The sequence below is a fragment of the Amphiura filiformis genome, chromosome 6, assembly GCF_039555335.1.
Source record: "Amphiura filiformis chromosome 6, Afil_fr2py, whole genome shotgun sequence".
NCBI classification, from domain to species: Eukaryota; Metazoa; Echinodermata; class Ophiuroidea; order Amphilepidida; family Amphiuridae; genus Amphiura; species Amphiura filiformis.
The window spans coordinates 35,739,455-35,759,760 of record NC_092633.1 but is presented as its reverse complement, the minus strand read 5'-3'; the positions used below and the strand labels follow the sequence as shown (position 1 = coordinate 35,759,760).

General features: G+C 36.2%; 1 protein-coding gene across 1 annotated transcript in view; it reads right to left on the bottom strand.

Annotated features, from left to right (window-relative positions):
- Positions 1-658: 658 nt before the first annotated feature.
- LOC140155343 (calcium-binding protein 39-like) overlaps positions 659-20,306 on the bottom strand; it is a 37,210-nt gene continuing 17,562 nt past the window's right edge. The window contains 6 exon segments of the mRNA XM_072178142.1: positions 659-6,067; positions 9,696-9,839; positions 10,727-10,852; positions 14,377-14,517; positions 14,520-14,550; positions 15,681-15,799. Of these exon segments, the coding sequence (XP_072034243.1) occupies positions 5,885-6,067; positions 9,696-9,839; positions 10,727-10,852; positions 14,377-14,517; positions 14,520-14,550; positions 15,681-15,799 (744 nt within the window). The 3' untranslated portion in view covers positions 659-5,884.

The following is a 20,306-nucleotide window of genomic DNA, read 5'->3' as shown; positions in this document are numbered from 1 at the left end:
CCTTCGCGCTTTGACGTCACTGCCACATCAGAGTGGAAAATGGCATTTAGTAGAATTGTGGTATAGTTTTACAGCAGATAGCCCACAATCCATACAAAAAGATGCAGTCATAATGGTGCAATTCCACAGAATGACTTCATGATTCAGAAACCTGTAACATTGCTGCTGTTCTGTACCATGCCATACACTGCAGGATCTAAACTATATGAATTGAAACTACCTGGTACTCTAGGTCAATACATGCAAGTACAATTTATTATTACCCTATAATTTGGTTTACTTCCAAATTTGGTAGTGACGTATGTGCATGTTTTGCTCGCCGCAGTATCGTATCGCGCTCATAAAGTTTAATGCACTGAGTGTGCACGCACGCGTACAGAGGCGGTTTGTTGGCACACTTGTGGCGCAACCGCAAAAAAAAACCATTGACGTCACTAGCGAACTTGAGGTGAACCAAATCATAGTAGAGAGGTCCTCTTGAAGACCTGTCTACTGAAAGATCAAATTCTACTCAGGATATAATTCTGTTTTTGTCACATTAACACCACGCAGGTGCTTTTGTACCATGCATAACAAAGTACAAACTAAATTATATTAAAAAATAATATTTCTTTTTTAAAAGATAAAACAAGATAAAGAACCCAGATTTTCTCATGAATGTATTCCAGCTGGGTCCAGCTCCAGAGTGCCACTTATATACACAACCACACTCTGTAGCCACCCTTCTTGGGTACTCATTTAATTATATTCATCATTTCATACCGTTGGAGTTCACCTCTGCAGTAAATCATTGGTAACTAAGTGGTACACAACATACAAGAAGGATACTGGGATGTTGATTTCATAAGACAAGATGGATGAATGATAATAGTGCCACTGGAATTATTATAAACCTAGGAACCAATGGCTGTTCCAGTTGAAATCCATATACCCCCTATAGAAGACATGACCTTAATCTTCCACACAGGGTGTGTGACTTTTAAATGGGGTTACTGAATGTGACTCAATTTGAAATCTACACCCCCTGTGTGGGAGATTAAATTCATGTCTTCCATAGAGGGTGCATGGATTTCAACTGGATCAGCCTAAGTCCAATCATCAAACAATTGTCTATGCTATTAAGGGATCATCACCCACCTTTGCACAGTATTTTTCGTAGGACCTGCGAGCACACCAGACACACCAAATTGCATTCTGAATACGAGGAATGTCCTTCAAATAATTTGATTTTTTTTGACATAATACAAATTTGATGGCAAATTATTAAAACTTGAAATCAACAAATCAATTTCAAATTAACATACGCATTCATTTCATTCAATAGATTTATTAAAGGTTGTGTATTTATAGTATTCTCAAATTAGAATAAATAAATTGGTAACATCAAATAATGCAACTAAGATAAGTACAATTTACTTGATGTGACCAACTTATCTAAAATCTGCAACCCACACAAATACATCCACAACTGAAATTGATTATAAGAATGCAAATGTACAAACCAGGTCCTAGCATATTCACCATGAATTTAAAGACAAACCCATTGCTTGACCAATGAGACAACATCAAAGAGATTATACCCTAAGAGTATGATACATACTAACAAAAAAAATTGCAGAGTTGGTACTCTTTGGTTCTACCTCCCTGGACAAAACAGAATTTAAAACCCCCCAGGTCCTGCAAGAAATTCATTGAGTGTATTGCACCAATTTTTCGTATCTTTCAAACTGCTAGTGAGGATGGATGATCTCCACCCAGCCTGGCTTGTGGTCTTTGTTTTATAGCAGGTTTGCAATGTATGCATGATAATTAATTAATAGTCATACCTCTTGCTCAATATCACATACCTTTATCATATAGGCCAAAAAAAGAAACAAGTTTCTGGTGGCTGTTTTTTAGCATGTTGCTTTGTTTTTGCAATATTTGTGTTCAAAAATCTTTTAAAAATCATTTCAACCTACAACCTTCTGTATGCTAGACAAACATCAAAACCACTACCCCATCAGCAACTCCCTGATAAACAGCTGAAAAGCTATTCCATTTAAAATCCACACTAACCCCTGTGGAAGATTTTGGAAATATCTTCTATATAGGAGGAGTATGAATTTCAAATGGAATGAATGACACATTATAGGCAGCTCCATCTGAAACTCACCATCCCTCAGGTTGAATCTTTCTAGAGGGTGTATGAAATTTAAATGGTGCTGCCTAATGCGTTCATTCCATTTGAAATTCATACTCCCCCTGTGGAAGATTTCCAAAATCTTCCACAGGGTGAGTGTGGATTTTAAATGGAATAGCCCAATCGTTTTCCAGAATTTGTGTAGATGTAGGACAGCTGGGGTAAACAACAGACACAAGATCAATAACCTTAAACTTCCATTGTCCATCATTTTGTTTCTGGTGAAAGTTTTAACTCTAAAACACTTTAGGTGGGTTAAAGTGTTGCTATCATTGTATTCTTCCCCTTGTGTCATTAAATTGATCCCCAAATGTGTTCATTTGTTCAGGTTTGCCATGTGGTATCTATATTAGCTAGTTTATTTTGATTTAAGAGTTCAGAATTGAAAACAATACTTTTAGCAGTCATTGCAAACTGGAAAAGGGTTGCATCTTTCTATCAGTCCCAGTCAGAGAGATAAAATTGTCATGTGACCACCTGAAGTCACTGTGCAAAACCTTCAACTAATCGCCTCGATAGTAGTAACACACTGTAGCTCCTGAGTTTATAGCAACTTCAACTACCGGTATTACCAATTCCTGGTACACAGTTAGAATTCAATGCTGGCATAACAGAGTGACTTGATGTAGATGCACAAACCAGCATTATCAGGGCAATTATATAGATAGGCAGAGCAACTAGACCATTTTTCACCCTGATGTGGCAGTGACGTCAATGCGTTGAAGCAGCTGTTTCGCTCATGCATCTATGCGGCATCTTAAGCGTGTGCACAATGGCACTTTGATCGAAAGCTAACGATTTGAAGCTGCGCCCAATGAAATACGCACTGACATCACAACCACATCGGGGCGAAAAATGGTACAGCAACTGATTATTAAAGCTTCCACTTTCATGATACCAGGAACTGTTTCAAGGGATATTTGAAGCATTTAAGAGCCATGTAAATAAAGATTCCTGACCATAAAACCCCACAAGATGCTCGGCATTAAGGATGCAAATTGTGGTGATGAAAGTAACACATTACAATATATTCATTTATCCTTCACATCTTAATATAAACTGCACTGCAGTCGGTAAGTTTCATCAAAATAATAACAACTTTATGTGTCATCTTGGTTACATGTATAACTTACAACTACCAACCAGTTTATTACATACCAGCAAGATACCAGAAACAGGCTGCTGCATGATTAATGATTATTATCACATAATTAGGAAACAATTATGCAAAATAATATACATAACTAATTAATGCATAAAAGGGTTCCTTCATGTGTTTTTTTTTCTAAATAGCTGAAAGACAAAGAATATTCAATGTTTCACAAATGTTTGCTTTTTTACAAATATGTAAATGGCCACGTTCAGTGCACAACACGGATAACAGTTCCTTTTGTAACAATTGTACCGTCCATCCTCAACCAATCAAAGTAACCGTGTAATTACATAAGTTTGATAACGTCCTATAAACAAGTCTTTTCGTAGGGGAGTGGTTTAAAAAATCTGATTACGTTTGTAAAAACCTAGCTCATATATTGGTCAAAGTTGATCTTGCGGGTTGGAATTTTCAACATTTCAAACTTACATTGGAGGGAGGGAGGAAGGGGGTCACCTCCCTAATGAAAGCTCTTTCGTCTATATGACATCATCAAACTTTTGGTTTGCTCCCTAAAACAGGTCAGATATTTCTATACGAGAGGCAAGTTTTAGTTATTCTTTTGCAGACATACACATCACACCTTTGAAATGTTCCAACTTCTAATGATGAAAACCTTTTTCTCAGCAGAATGGCCACAAGATGGCTCCAAAATGCTTGGTATTTCATCTTCACAACTTGAATTTGATTGTACTTAGCTTTTAAAACCCAATACACCATACGATACATGAGATATGCATCCTTTATAGGTGTGTGCTCAGGGCGTGGCTAGGGGGACTCAGATTTATGCCAAAAACATGAAAATCAGCCTATTTTTGGACATATTCAGCCACTCAGTCCCCCAGGTATGCTCCCAGCCCCCAAGATTGTGGGTATGCCCCTGAATTAAAACATGCTCATGCATGGAAATCAACTCACATGTCTTACTTTGTGCTCATGCCATCAGTGATTTTGGTCATTCCAATCAACATTAATTTCAAATGTTTCCCTGGATTCATTGATATATAATTAACACAAACATTACAACTGACGCCAGGGCTTCAAATCAGAAAATTGATTCTTGCAACAAGTCTCCTAAACTTACTTTGCGAGAATCAAAATTGATCCACCTAAATTCATGCCTATTCCACACGCGGTAAAGTTAACTGGACTCTTTGCAAAGTGAGTTTATGAGAATAAATTCCGATTCACACATTAATTTGATGAGATTGCACCCATGAATTCAAATTGAATTTATCATTTTCATTTAATTATGAGTAGACTAAAAAAATATGAACAACTTTCCTCAAGGCCAGTCTACAATATCAAATGCTCTGATATCTCATCTTCTCTGATATCAACAGAGTGAAAACCTTTGAATTCTAAAATATTAACTACACCCTTCAAAACTTTGCGCTTCCCGTGTCTTGGTAACAAAAGTTTATACAAAGCAAACAAAGACGACAAAAAAATGTATGTACCAGGCAGCTGCTGTTTCTGTTATCCCACTGTTGACTTGGCATTAAATTTACAATAAAAACAATAGATATCTCTCTCTGGTGATGATTCAAGTTGGTATTTTGACACGGTATATAATGACTCTGCTTTGGAATAGCTTTCAAGTCACACAGTATGTGCCCTATGTAATTCACTACATTAATCATATTGTTCTCACTTACAGATTTGGAAAACATACTAATCGGATTCATTTTCTTGGAAAACAAACCACTATTAAAGGTGGGTGACCTAATTGACAGCCTCGTCACATCCCCACTTTTCCCCACCAAAATGCAGATTTTGGTATCACATGAAAGCTCATCTTTTTCTCGTAACCCCGGTAAAATTCAGGCATGAAATAACATGCGTTGTTTGGTGGTATGTCTCTGGGTGATGGGCCTCAATGTGAGGTAGAAATTCATCATGTGTTATTATCAGATTACCCCACCTTGAATACAGTTAGACATAAGAACAAATTAATGTAACTAGCAAAGCTAAAGACTGTTGGGGGGTATTTATGTTTGGTTTTGGTAGGGGTGTGCCGCTGAGAATTTGAAAAGGGATCCATCAATAGAAATTTGACTTGGAAAAAGGGGTCATTGATAATGATATACCAAAAGGTCGAAAATGCTACCCAGGTTAGCGGCACATCCCTGTATGGTCATTTGTACTGGAGTACCCCTCCTCATGGCTTGTTTGTCCTATACATTGGAATGTCATGGATCACTTCTTCTGGAACAAAGTCCCACACTTTGGACAGACTTACACAGGGCTATATGGTAATCCACTTTTGTGTGATCAGAAAAGTGCAGAATTTTAAAGAACCATATTAATCCTACAAAATTTTTTCCATGCCTGGGATCATAACTGTTGCAGCTTCATGACTTCTTGCTGGCTCTGCAAGTTTGCAATGGGCTTTATTTTTAAATGTATGTTTAAATATTTAAAATAGAGCCCTATAAAACTACAATTTTGATCCCTGGCACAAAAAAAGGTTTTTTTCTGCATATCCAAAATCCCGTATCAAAATACCGACTTGCAATCTTTTCTTCATCAGAGAGTTAAGACAATTCTTATGAATCAACATGGGGCTTGAGATCTCGTATCTGTTTGATAAGATAATTCTTCTCGTCGTTAAACTGCTCATCTTCTGTGCGATCTGTGTGGAATTGCATGAGGAAGTCGACCAGCTTCTCTTTGTTCTTGAGTAGAATGTCGAGGATAGGTTTCGTTTTGTTTGGATTTGCAACAAAAACCTGCGTTATCGAAAAAATGAAATTTAAAACAAAAGTTACACAAAACCAGAAAACATTTAACAAATTAAAGTAAACAAATGGAATAAGTACTATAACTTACAGTTTTTGATTTCTTTCTACCTCACCTGTGCTCCTACATATCAACTGTTCAGGGCCATAAGTAAGCCTGGCATATTCGGTCGGGGAATCGGGTACCCGACCATGACTTCACTACCCGGGTAGGAAAGTTGGCAACGGGTTACCCGATATAGAATTGCAAAACTTTGAAAATTTCTTAGATTAACCAAACTGCTGATATCACTGATAAATAAAAGCAAAAAAATAACGGAAAGATAACGAACATAATGTTAGTCTGACAATAACTTATCTTGGATCCAAGGGGATTCCATGATGTATTATTGACGTTATGTCTTATTATAATCTGACAATATGAACCACTGATGACAGGATGACCGTCGTGACGGAGTTCACTGAACCTCTGTATTTCACAATTTTGTCCATTCGACACGTTTCTGCATGCAATGTTCTTGACCATAATTTATCATTTAATGATTCCATTGAAGTCTGTCCAGTATTTATTTTGAATGTGATTTCTTGATTGCCTGTAATTATCGTCTTATTATGCTGCTATCAATGTCGGATATTAAAACCTGTACTGAGACCTCTGAACGAAGCGTGGGAAAATCCCTTTTCTTGGTATCTCTCAGGCTACAGCACGCCGATAGTGGTACCTGATGTTATGTTGCTTCAAAGTTCACACTCTTCCATGTTCCAACAAGAAGTTCTAGCGCAGCACGATAACCAGCGCCCACCAGATTTCATTCACAGGCCACGAGGTCGGGAAATTAAAAATGAATAATTAATCAGCAGAAATCAGCGCGCGCGCCAATGTGGTACCTGATCTTGTTTTGCTTCAATAGTACGACCACCAAAACATTGTAAGCACTAAGCACACACGGTAACCACCGCCCACGTGATTTAATCACGCACATGGCAGAAAAACCCCGGGAAAACCATGATTGAGTGACAGCGTGCATTGCGCACAATCAGTATGTGTATGTGCGGATGGCCCCATTCATAAAAACCAGGGAAGATAATAACAATGTTAGTGGTTTAATATTTTTACGAAGCAAATTTTGTGATTGTCTTGTTTGCTCACGAAAAATAAATATTAGATTGCCTTTGCACTTTTACTGAGGAGATTTTCAAGCAATAATAATAACTTGAATTCGTCATTTACAGTCAAAGTGGTCAAGGATTTATTTTCTTGAAAAAAAGATGGTCATATAAAATGTACTGTGAATTTGTGATTGTGGGCGTGGCATGATTTAATATTAATAAGTAGCGCATGCTGCATCATCATGTCATATCTTATGGCTAAACAGTATACTACATGTAGGTATGGGCATTTCTTTTAATATTAATGAAAATAAAAAGTTAGATGATGAACAATCAGTACGTGTATGCGCGGATGAATGGATAATAACAATTCATATTTTTACGAAGCAAGTATTGTGATTTTCTCGTTTGCTCACGGAAAAATAAATATTAGATTGACTTTGCACTTTTACTGAGGAGATTTTCAAGCATTGATAATAACTTGAATTCGTCATTTACAGTCAAAGTAGTCACAGATTTATTTTAATAGTAATCATTTATCATATTTGATCGAGACGAGCAGAACAACGATGAATGAACGTATACCAAATCAGTTGGTTACCAACACCAATGATACTTTTTTAAAGGGAATCCCACGACCAGCATAATCCAGCATTGTGCTGATCACGCAACGCAATATACATGATAGTAGAGGGCCTTCCCAATCAATTATTACGACGTGCTTTTTACGACGAGCTTCGTTTGCCCTCTGGTAACGATAAAAATAAAAACCAAATGTTTTTCGAAATCAGCATGAACTTTTTCATGACATGACAGCTTGTTAATTTGCTCAATTTGCATCGGAAATAAAACATAGACACGTGTATTATTACAAGGGGAACTGTAATTCAGACTGGTCAGTGGTTATATTTATGTAAAACGACACTAGGGGAGTAGTGCATGCAGCAGTGATAACCCCGGGTGAAATTACAAGTTGCGGTGGCACGTTTTGCCGACATACGTGACAGTCGATTTTTTTACTTTTTTTTATCTTGTCATTTCGGGTACCCGAAAAACCCGCCCGAAAAATGCGTCGGGTACCCGGGTACAAAATTACCCGAAAATGCCAGGCCTAGCCATAAGTGGGTAAGTGTAATAGCTGCCATGTGAACATTTGGCAATTTACACACTGTATATTGTACTCATCTACACATGGCAGCTATACATGGTACCTATTGTACTTACCCACTTCTGACACTGTAAAAAAAGTAAACATACTTATGAGACCATTTTTGCACATAGTATACATAAGGACCAGTGATTGCACTGACAAAATTTCATTGATATTTCTTTCACTTCTGGGCGATTTCAAAAACTTTTTAATACCCCCTCGTACTACGATGTAGTACAAAACGTCATTGAGGTATTTTTAACATCTTATACCGAAATACTTTTGGATTTGTATTAAAGAACTTTTGCAAAAAAATAATGATGGACTTGCTTTACAGACATCACCTGTACACTTCTAAAAATATTTCAAACAAACCTGTTCACTTTGTGTTAAAAGCAAGAATCATTGCACAGCTTTAATATGGACTACTAATTTGTTTTATAGCTACAGTGACACCTCATGCATATAGTTGTCCCGAGTAGGATGTTGACCAGACGGGCATATGCTGATTTGAATTGTTAATACCAAGCTACCGCAAGGTTACATGAATTTTTAAAGTGTTATCACATGTAGATTGCATCAAATTTATATAAACCATTATAACCATAGATGTAAAATTTCATTACTTTTGCTTTATCAATGGTGATTCTGCTTGGATAGGTAATGTACATATTACCCAATGTTCGAAATAAGCAATAAATCTAGGTTGTCCGGAGGACAACTACGCATATATTCTGCTTGTCCTTAAAACATTTCGGTTGTCTCCAAAATGTGTTATATTTTTGGTTCCCCAAAATCGAATGTGGATAACCAGAGGTACAGAAGGCAATTGCCTTGGGTGCCCCTCAAAATGTGTAACTTTGGATGTATTCTTTAGCATGTGATTGCCTTGGTGCCCTAGCAGGCCTTAACAGAATTGCCTGGCTGCTCTCGCAAATGTCAAAATGAACTTTTTCCCCTGCAAGATGTTTTTTGCTCTGGAAAGTTCGTAGCTACAAATAAGGTAGCTACCTGTGCTAGCTACAAAATTCGCCATTCTGATCATGTGCATCTTGATCACTGGCACCATTGGTTAACTCAGTGAAATGGTTAATTAAAAATATTCAGAAATGAACATGCTAGAAATCATAGCACATCTTTCTTGATAATACATATAACATTTAAACATGCGAAGTGAAAACTTACTGTCAAGTTTTATTTATTTATAAAACATGATTTTGGAGGTAAGATATAGTTACTATTCATCGGACAAGTGCATAGCTTATCATGGTTGTCCCTGTTGATTTTGGGCAAGTGGACAAGAGGATAAGTGCTCATTTTAAACACTGATATTACCTTCAGTCCATTATATCAACTTACCTTAAATACATGGAAGGCCTCAAATTGAATATTTCTACTTGAGTCTTTAAGTAGATTCATCATAAGCTTGAGATTGTCAGGATTGCTGATGTATTTTGTCATGGTTGTGAAGTTGTGCCTATCTAACAAAAGTTCTCCGAGCAGCTGGAACACACACAAGAAAGAAATGAAAATTATTATTTCCCAATACCGTATATGATCTAGTTTGAAGAGTTCAAATGCAGAAAATGATACATCCATTCTTGTCAATTGAGATTATGCAAATAGATACAGGTGAAATATAGAGAAACCCACAATGGTCGGTCGGACAAGGACAAGCAAACTACTTTTTTTTGGCCTAAAATGACTCTGCATTGAATTATATCATCTGTGTACAACAACAATTTGATAATTTCAGATTAATAATACAGAAAAGAACGGTTCAAGCAACAGGACACTTCTGGTCATCTAACAGCATGTCTGATTGGTTCATAACTTGAAATTCTCATTTTATTTGCCAATTATGACTAGGCTTTAAACTATTTATGGTCAATGCAGATGATCTTATTAATACCCTCCTTGATTGGTTCAAAATTGGACACAATATTCATTTTAGCCAATCGGCAGGTAGTTCTCATGGGGTTAAAGCATCAGGACTCTTGATACCAGAGGATGTATAAAGACATTCCCATAACCCGATGGGGTTTCTGACCTTGGTATGTCTGGCTTTTATACACATGTGGCACATTTGATCATACCTTGCATTGGGATTGTGTGCAAATATCTGTTGTTTTCATCCTTTTATTTAACATTCAAAACATTGAGACTTATGAATAAAATTAATGCAGTGGGACGATATAAATGTTTCCTGTAAGAGAGTCAAATATAAGTTATAAGTCTCAACTATTAGCTCGTTGGCTGCAGTTTTAAAATTACCATTTTGTGTGTATGGCAATGGGGACTTTGCCTTTAAAATTAGGTTACATTGATCAATTTTCCCAATCATAGTGCATTGTAGGAATGCCTTTAAGCCTCCTCTGCTTGATACTTACCTTCAGTGATTGCCTCCTTGTCACATAGTTCTGTGAATGTAACAACCTTTGATATTTATCAAACACTCTGTCGTAATTTTTTTCTAAAAATTCTGCACATAACACCTTGTGTTTCGTTAGTAATTCCTGCAATGGAAAAATGAAAAATAAGAGAAAGATTACAAACTGAATATTGTTTGCAGTGGGAGGCAAAAAAAAAAAAAAAAAAAAAAGGGGGGGGGTGGGTTCCACTTGAGTTGCTCAGTTGGAGGAAATATTTTTATAAAGTATTACAAGTTGAAAAGAAAACTCCATTTACTCACAATAACATTAATACTGTAAAACCACTTAATTTCATGAGGTATTTAATTTCGCTAATTTCGCGAGAGCTTTTGATTCTCGAAATTAAATACTCGCGAATTTTATCACAGACAATTTGCACACTGGTTCCGAATTTGACAACCCAACTCTAGCAACTTCCATTACAGAATTCACCTCAAAGACAAAGTTATTTTGTGACTGTGTGACATAATTTTCATTAGTAGATTATTTATTTACCTTGAACCATCATCAAAATAGCCTCATATATCATTATAAAGATCATATTAATTCCACAAAGCATTGACCCTCCACATAAAGCTTGCTAGAAAATCGTGAAATTGGTATTGTTTATCCATTTGCTGCATAGAAAATAATGACCAATTATCAATCAATCAATCAATTATGCCTGTCTTCGTTAAATCAGAACATGTTATTTTTGTTTTGAACCTTGTTTTCTCACGTTGTAACACTCTAAACAAAGCTCCAAAATATTATTTTCATTGTTTCTATGATTTAAAAAGATATTTTAAAATGTTTAGAAGTAATTTTAATAACAAATTATGAGACAGAAATGAAAGTTTGTGAAACAAAATGGCCGCCCCCATGATCCATGATGGGCTATGATAAATGGCATAAGTTAATTGAGCAAAAGTATTTCGTAATTTTATCATAGTTTGCATGTTATTTCCTACAAAACAATGGCCATATTCATTTTAGAGATATCCCAACATTCAATTTAGGGAAGGTAAGGCGGAAATACCCAGCAAAGTAAGGCTAATTTTCACTTAAGCTTCTGGCTATATGCAGAGATAAGAATTTGGAAACTTTGACGTGAAATACAAAATCCTGGATTCGCGAAATTAAATACCCGCGAAAATGGCGAATATCGGCGATTCGCGAAATAAAGTACACGCGAAATTAAAGTGTTTTACAGTACTTGGTTCAAGTCTATGCATGAAATGTCATAATTATAAGCTAAAATATTTCACCTTATATATTATAACCTAAAATATTTCCCTCTTGAGAAGGGCTGTTAGGTTCACCCCAAAGTGTTTGTATCCCCTCTCACTCACATACATGTACAACTAGTGGGTATGAGAACAAGAAACATGTAAGTACAATATGCATCCTTGAAGCTAGGTGGCCTAATTATTTCAAGTTTCTTTCAAACTTATGTATATCATCCAAAAGAAATCAGAAGAGGGCAAACAAATTCAAGTGAACATGAAGTGAAGATGCATTAATTAGCATGCTTCCTCTACACCACTAGGCTATTCCATTTAAAATCCACACTTCCCCTGTGGAAGATTTTTGAAATATCTTCCACAGAGGGAGTATGAATTTCAAATGGAATTAACACATTAGCAGCTCCATTTGAAACCCACTCCCCCTCAGATGAAGATTCAGGTTGAATCTTTCTCAGAGGGTGTATGAAATTCAAACGGAGCTACCTAATGTGGTCATTCCATTTGAAATTCATACTCCCTCTGTGGCACATATTTCCAAAATCTTCCACAGGGGTAGTGTGGATTTTAAATGGAATAGCCCAATAGATGCAGTACCATGCGATACCTATGTATGAAAATTTCAATTAAGTACTCTTCATGAATTAATGTAGCCAATGCTTCACATTAATGAGGTATTTCTCCTAGAGCTAGCTAATACTTAATATGTGCATGTGTGGGGTGTCCTTTTAGCCATTGCCAAGGCAAGAATAATATTACCCAAATTGCATACTGTAGTCGATAGATGGAGAATTTTGTTCTGCATACTCTGATACCTTATTCGAAAATGCGATTTTATTTGACTTAAGCTATACTCATTTGAATGACAAATGGTCAAGTGACAAATTCAGATATTTCCTCCTTTACCTACAGGTTCAATAAATCCTAACGGGTGCAAGCTCACTCCGCTGTGATTGATATCTGCATGCTTCAAGGGAAAAGGCAATATAAATTGTTGTCACTTTTGAAAAGCTCTCTTTAATTGCTATAAGTTAGGAAAATAAAGTCACATCGTACTGGATGAGGTTTCAAATTACCCAGAACAAAATTCTCTATCTATCAACTAAAGTCTGCACAAAAAGTAACTCAGCTGTTATAAATACGCCTATAACTTCAGAACTAATAATTGTTTCCAAATATTATTAGAAAAGAAGGGCGATTTATTTACCATTTTGATAACCCAATTTTTCCAATTTAGTTCAATATTAACATCACAGCCATGTTTTTAAAGAAGATTACCCGAATTTAAAAGTTGCAGCTATTTGTATTGATTTGAAGTCGGCGCGAAGATAAATGGAGGGTGCTACGTGCCACAATGCTTGCGTAAAAACCATTGATCGCTGTAAACTGTAACTTTTAAATGTGGGTATTTTTCTTTAAAAACACTACTGTGTTGTTAATACTGAGCGACATTTGACAACTGGGGTATCAAAATGCGTGTAAATAAATCGTCCTTCTTTCTATGTAGAAATATTGTGGAAACAATTATTAGTTATGAATCTATAGGTGTATTTATAACAGCTGAGTTACTTTTTGTGCAGACTTTACTTTATTTTGTAAGTTAGGTTTAGTGTCTTTAAGAAATGGCTTTTGTTTTTTTAAGTGTTTGGATACTAATTTGGCGCATTATATTTCAAAATGCTTACTACTTGAAAATTATGAACAGGTACTTCATTTTGGGTGAAGGCAACATCCCCATTTTAAAGTAGAGATGTGTACATTCGGAAACAAATCATAATAATATTACACTATTTTCCAAAGTCCTTTCGCACTAGCCGATCGCTTATCCTGATCATCGCGTCAAGAGAACTACAATCCCCGAAAAAAGTTTTGAAACATTTAACCGTCTTTAGAGGAAAAAGAAACCCCCACTCCCCCGTGCAATGTTGAGACATGCAAATGTGTTCAGTGTGTTTCCAAAGTGTCGCAACATTGAATGATGGGGGCGGGAAGGGAAAAGTGTCAATTGAAGGCCCAGCTTTCTTCTAACACCCAACATTTTTATCCACATTAAAAATACATGTTTGAAAGATTCCTTAAGTGTTCCAAGGACTTTTTTTGAGGATTGTAGGTCACGCCTGTGTCACAAAATGCTACGCAGCTTATTCAGCAAATTCGGTGCCGATCAGAACCCCACTTTCTGTTCACGCTGTAAACAGCACCACATTGGGCAGTGCAAAGGGTCTTTGCAAAAATACTGTAGTAAACATCTTCAATAATTCCAAACATAGTCTTTCATTTACTGTACTAGATGATTTTTTTCCCTCTGATTTATCGAATTCAAATACACCAGGCAGCAGGACCTGCAATGGGGGAGGAACAACTTCACAAAATAAATCAACGTACCTTAAATGTTGCAAAGGCATCTGAAGCGATATCAAATGTGGCCAACTCTACATAATCAAAGAACTTGTCAAAGTGACCTTGTGAGTTGAGGATGATTTTAGCAAGGGCCTCATGTCTGATACTCTCTCTCAGCATTGTACCAAGCAGTTTAATGCTATGTCTGGCGACTCATAGCTGAGGGGGAAAATGAAATAAGAACCATGATTTATTATATTGGTTATTTGTGAAATTTCAATATGAGGGCGGGCACTGATGAAACATCTTTGATGCTATTAAAGACAGTAAGTTAGATGTCGAACCAGTGCATCCAAGATTTCTGATCTTTAGATATCACCCGACTGCACCACATGAAATTACAGAGGATTGCTGTCGATTCTTTTACTACAATCATCACTTCTCCTCTAAAGTGTCTCAGTAGCCAAATACAAAATTCCACCCTCAACATAGACAGACCATTATTTTGTTAGCATGAATCTGGGGTGTTTAAGGCAAAGCAAAGCTTAAAATGACATTAGGCAAAAAAAAAAAAAAAGTTTGTCTCAAAGCTCACGAGAAATTTGAAAAAAAAAAATGAAAAGAGATTTTTTTTTTTTTATTATTCCCGACTTTTTTCATGGTATTTTGAGAAAAAAGTCTGATTTTCACCGACTTTTTCTGGAAAAAACTAAAAATTTTTTTTTTTTTTTTGAAATAAAAACAATTTCCGCATTTGTTTTTTGTCAAATCGTGGGATTTTGCAAACGCGCGCGCAAGCTTTGAGACAAACCTTTTTTTTTTGCCTTAATTAGTCTGACAAAGTCTCCTCCGAGAATTTATGACATAAACTGGTTTTCCACCAAAACACTGAATTCTGTTTTCTTTACCGGTAAAACTTCTTTGTACTAGATCATGAAAATTTGTCTAAGCTTTTCAGCTAAGTTACCATGATTACCAAAGTTTTTTATCCATGAAGATTCTGATGTTAGAAAAAAAATTGTAGAAATGTTTTTTGTATAGTATATAGGGCTCACTGAAAGGCACTATAGGGCTGTAGTTGTATGCTAAATTTCACTGAATGTCAAATAAGTGAACTTTTATATCAAGTACTGTGATTAGTTTATAATAAAAAAGTACAAAAAAGTAGACAGGCTTATAGAAATGTACAGCCTCTGCTACGAACTCAAGGTTGGAAAAGTTTGCTGATACTCATGCGTGTGATAAAGGGGAAACATTGCACTTTGTAGCAGAGGTTAAAATGATGGCAGCAGACAACTGTTTGGTAAAAAAGCCAAACGGACGAGCAGACTCCCTTCAAGTAAACTTACCCTTTGACTAATGTGAACAATATATTCTCTTTGTTGACAATATAATCTACAGTTGTAGCTAGTGTCCCAATCTGTCTCCTCAGCAGGTTGTTATAGATAAGGGCAACATCCTTCTTGGCCTGGAAATAAAATGAAACAAAACAACAAAAATTATTTTATTTATAAAATTTATTCAAAATGCATCTGATGTTGAATGATGTCAGTCAGACTCACAAACTCTACAATATTAATATTACACAGAATCAATAGAGCTATAAACAAATATCAGAAAATTGACTCTGTGGTTCATAACCTTCGTCCGAGGAAAATTGACTCTGTGGTTCATAACCTTTGTCCGAGGAAAATTACTATGTTCCCAGTGCAATTTTGCATCACTGAAACTTGCACCACCAAAGGTTATGTTACTTGAGCACATCCTATTTCAAACATCCTACTAAACAATGCACAAACCTACATGTATCTACAATGCTAGACAAAATAGGTTGGAATGAAAAATAAAATGTGCACCTTGTAATGGCCATATTTTCGTTATTTTTAGAGTGATGAAATGACACTTTCTTTGGTGTTAAGTCTAAACATTACCCTCACCCCAATACCTCCCCCTGCCCCACCAATCAATGTTGGGTACTACTGAGTGCACATGCATGAACAAAATGTCAGGATTCAACATTGATTGGGGGGGAATGAGGGCTCATTTGCAATACCGTACTAAATTCATTCCAACCCTTTTGTCCAGGGTTGTAGTACTGGGTGTTAAGTTAAATGTTCCCAGGTGGGTGCACTCAAATAAATCTTATTTTGAGGTCTTCTGCATATTGCAGTAAATCTGCCAATACCCCCCTCCCTGCACACAAATGGTCTGATTGGGAAAGTGACATGTGGTGCTAATTACTATGTTTGAGTTGAAATGAAAATTTGTACTTGATAAAAAACATAACAATACAATAACGCAGCATAATTTCAGTTCTATCCCAGGTAATGTACACATATGTTAATCGTCAAAATTCTTTACATTCCTGCAATAAAAAAAGGGATTAAAATGCACATCAATGCTTCAAAGCTCATTTCATTTGTATACTTTGTGGGCGAAGGACATTGAAAATACATGTATGACAACATAGTATTAAATAAAGCATTCTTGTACAGAATTATTTTGAGACCTCACAAAATTTATCTTTCCCTTTTTATGCTGCACATTGTCATCTTCAACATCAGCAAAAGCAAACAAGTTTTGCTTTCATAAAATTTACTGTACCTTAAATCTTTACTAAAATCCATTTAAAAAATGGATATCAGAAATCAGAAATTACTTGCTCGCTTCCTAGTATAATCATTGCATGCTAACTGAAGCAAAAAATGATATAATAATATGAATCATTACTGTCACACTGCTACCAACCAAGAGATTTGGATTTAATAGGGTTCGCTTTCGGGGCTAGGATTACATTTTTGTAGGCTTTAAGAATATAGGGTTAGGAATGATGCAACTAGTGGTTCTGTGTATTTAAAAACAAACATGTGCAAGCGTATATCAAATGTTTGAATTCTATAACAGCTAAAATGTTTTGCCAAGCCCTGTTATTGTCCTCGCGTATATATGTGTGATGTCAAGCGTGTGCATAGGACCTTGTGCGCAAAACAATAATGTGCTGGATAGTTCCTAGTCACGCTCAAAATTGTAAAACAACTTTGGCGAAACATTTTCAGGGACAGTCTTTTAATTTGCAGGAGAGCATTAAATAGCTCTACTGGAACACTCAAGGAGAGCGGTTTAGAGCATTTACAAATAGAATGCAATTAAGGAGATAATGGTCAACTAAAGAGAGCTAAAAATCACTCTCCTATATCAGATCTAAGGAGAGCAGTAGAGTGATAGCACTCACTCTCCTCAAAAAGCAGTCCCTGTATTGTGAGCTTGGAGTAAACATAAAAGGCTCTTGACTCTTGACACAAGTCTCAGTTGAACAATTGATGTGCCTGGGGACAGAGTCCCACTATGACTCAACCGGTTTCTGCTCGGAACACCCATCCCAAACGCAAGAATATATTGAAACAATAAATAAAATGTTTCTTTTTATGCCCTTCAATAATGCAATCTAGGGTATGACAGCTAGGTCACATCGTTGTAACTTGGCTATCACTGTCAATTGTTGTTGTTGCCATGACACAAGACTATACTGAATATTGGCTCTGCCAAGTTCAGGAAACTAGTTAATACAATAATGAGCCATAAACTGATATTTCCTGACATTTCACACTATAAAGCGATGAAAGATATCTTATCCAGCTCTAAGCTTGGAACTACTCCCCATTCTAGAAAAATACAGAACTAATTTTTTTGGATTCAAAAAACATTATCCTGTTTTGCCAAATGAAACATTTAGCTAAATCCTTATCCTTTTAGTTAGTCCTTACTGGCAATAAAAGTCAAATTTTAATATTTTTGCAATTTGAGGGAAAATGGTCCAAAAACATGCATAAAATTGTAACATACAAAATCTTGAGTATAGGATAAGAGTTAGCTCATAATTTTAATATTATATGTTATTTTTGGTAATTGGTTAAATGAAAAAGATTGGAAAATATGTCTTCCAAAAATTAAAATGCATAACTTGATATTAGCCTTTGATCAAGTCTTTGGGCTTGTACTTTCATTGCTAGTTACGACTAACTAAAGGATTAGGATTTATCTATCTTTCATTTGGCAAAACAGGATAATATTATTTTAATCCAAAGAAAAATTAGTTCTGTATTTTTCTGGAATGGGGAATAGCTAGCCGAGTAGCTGTGTCAAGGAAACGCTTACCATGTGACTACAAGCAAAAGGCAACGGTAAATGAGCTACAAGTCGGCAAATTTAGAACATGGCATTTCTACTTACAAGCCCCAACCATGACATCTGCAGGGCTGGAAAAAATGAAAATTTCCTGAAGATGATCAAAATTTCTCTTCAAAAGACAAATTTCCCACCAAATTCTTATGTATTTCTTTGTTTTAGGACCTTAATTTCCCTCTAAACTTACAAATTTCCTGCGAAGGGGCTTCCCGCATTCCACATTTTTTCCAGGCGTGGACATCTGTTCATGCAGCAAATTTGCGTCTTTCTGTCCAATGTATTTCAATGTTAGTAGGCCCCCTAGAGTGTGAACTTTGAAATATATAAACTGTAATCGTACAGATAATGATTGAGGGGACACCTTACTCCATGGCGTAGCATCATAGGGGCATGAGGGGGCATGTGCCCCCCAATCGATCTGAAATTTGAAAAAAATCACATAGGAAAATTGCCGAAAAATGGCTTGTGGCCCCATCAGACCCAGTGCCCCCAATCATGATCGGTGCCCCCCCATGTGATGACCCACACTACGCCACTGACCTTACTCCTTATAATATGGATATTGCTGCAATTCCTAAACCTCAATTTCCGACATCAGTCTTATTACCCGGCGTGAACTCGGATATGCAACAAAAATTACTGATGCTACTTTCAGATAAATGTCTTATGCACATGCACCAGACAACTAACCAAGAAAACATCACTTAACACCCTCATAAAATATAGGCAATTTATGTTGTAGGTGGGTGGGTGGATAATATATAACCCTGTTTTTGTCCTAACTTTTGAAATTGGTCACAGCGGTAAAAATAAATTTCTCCGGAAGTCTAAGATTGACAAGCATTCCTGGCCATCGGAACAGACCATTCAGAGTGACAATCAATGTCAACTGTCTCATGCACTGAAAATATGCAATATTTTGTGCAACAAGAATTTTCACACCTTACTAGCTCTTCCAAGGTAGTACAAATAGTAGGAGTGCATGAAAATATCAATAAGCCTATCATTAGATATCTGCTCTTGATATGTGAGTCATGAAGGAATACTTATAGTTTTCTCTCTTTCTACAACAATTGTTTTTAAGTTCCCAGGTCTGGGTCTGCCTCTCCCAGATCCGTTACACAAATGCAGTCATCTATAATGTGGCATGGTCTCTTTCCTAAATCTTAAATCTACTGTTGCCATCTTGTTTCTGCCCTTCCAAGGTATAATAAAATACAGTCATTGGGAGGAAAGTCAAGAAACCGATTCCAAAAATACATACAAAAATTCAATTTAGTACCTGCTATGTTATCTACTTCACTTGAAGATACCATCTTACTTTGGGAGCTTTGCTTCTCATGTCAATATGCAGACCTTTTTTCATCCAGATCTTTCTTATTACCTGACTGTGTGTTCTTCACATATAATAGGAAAACTTGTTTTTAAATGCTTGGACACCTAAATTTCATACTCCTGTTGCACACTACCAGCAATATTACCCCATATTCTTCTTCTATTTCCTTATTAGTGCCTCCCTCATATTGCTCATATTGAGCAATCTTTTGTTATCCCAGATTTAGCACTTTGGACATTCAATGTATTCATGAAATATACTTATCCAGATTTTTCATTTAGCCGGCTAATGATTGGTCCCATCTTGGCTGTATAAATTATTAACAGAGGTACATGTATATATACTTTATAGGCCTATTGGTCTAATGGCTCGTATCCAACACTTTACTTGGAAAACCACTTTTATTACCTATATACTTGATGATTTCCAACTTAGAACTTGATATGGAAATTGA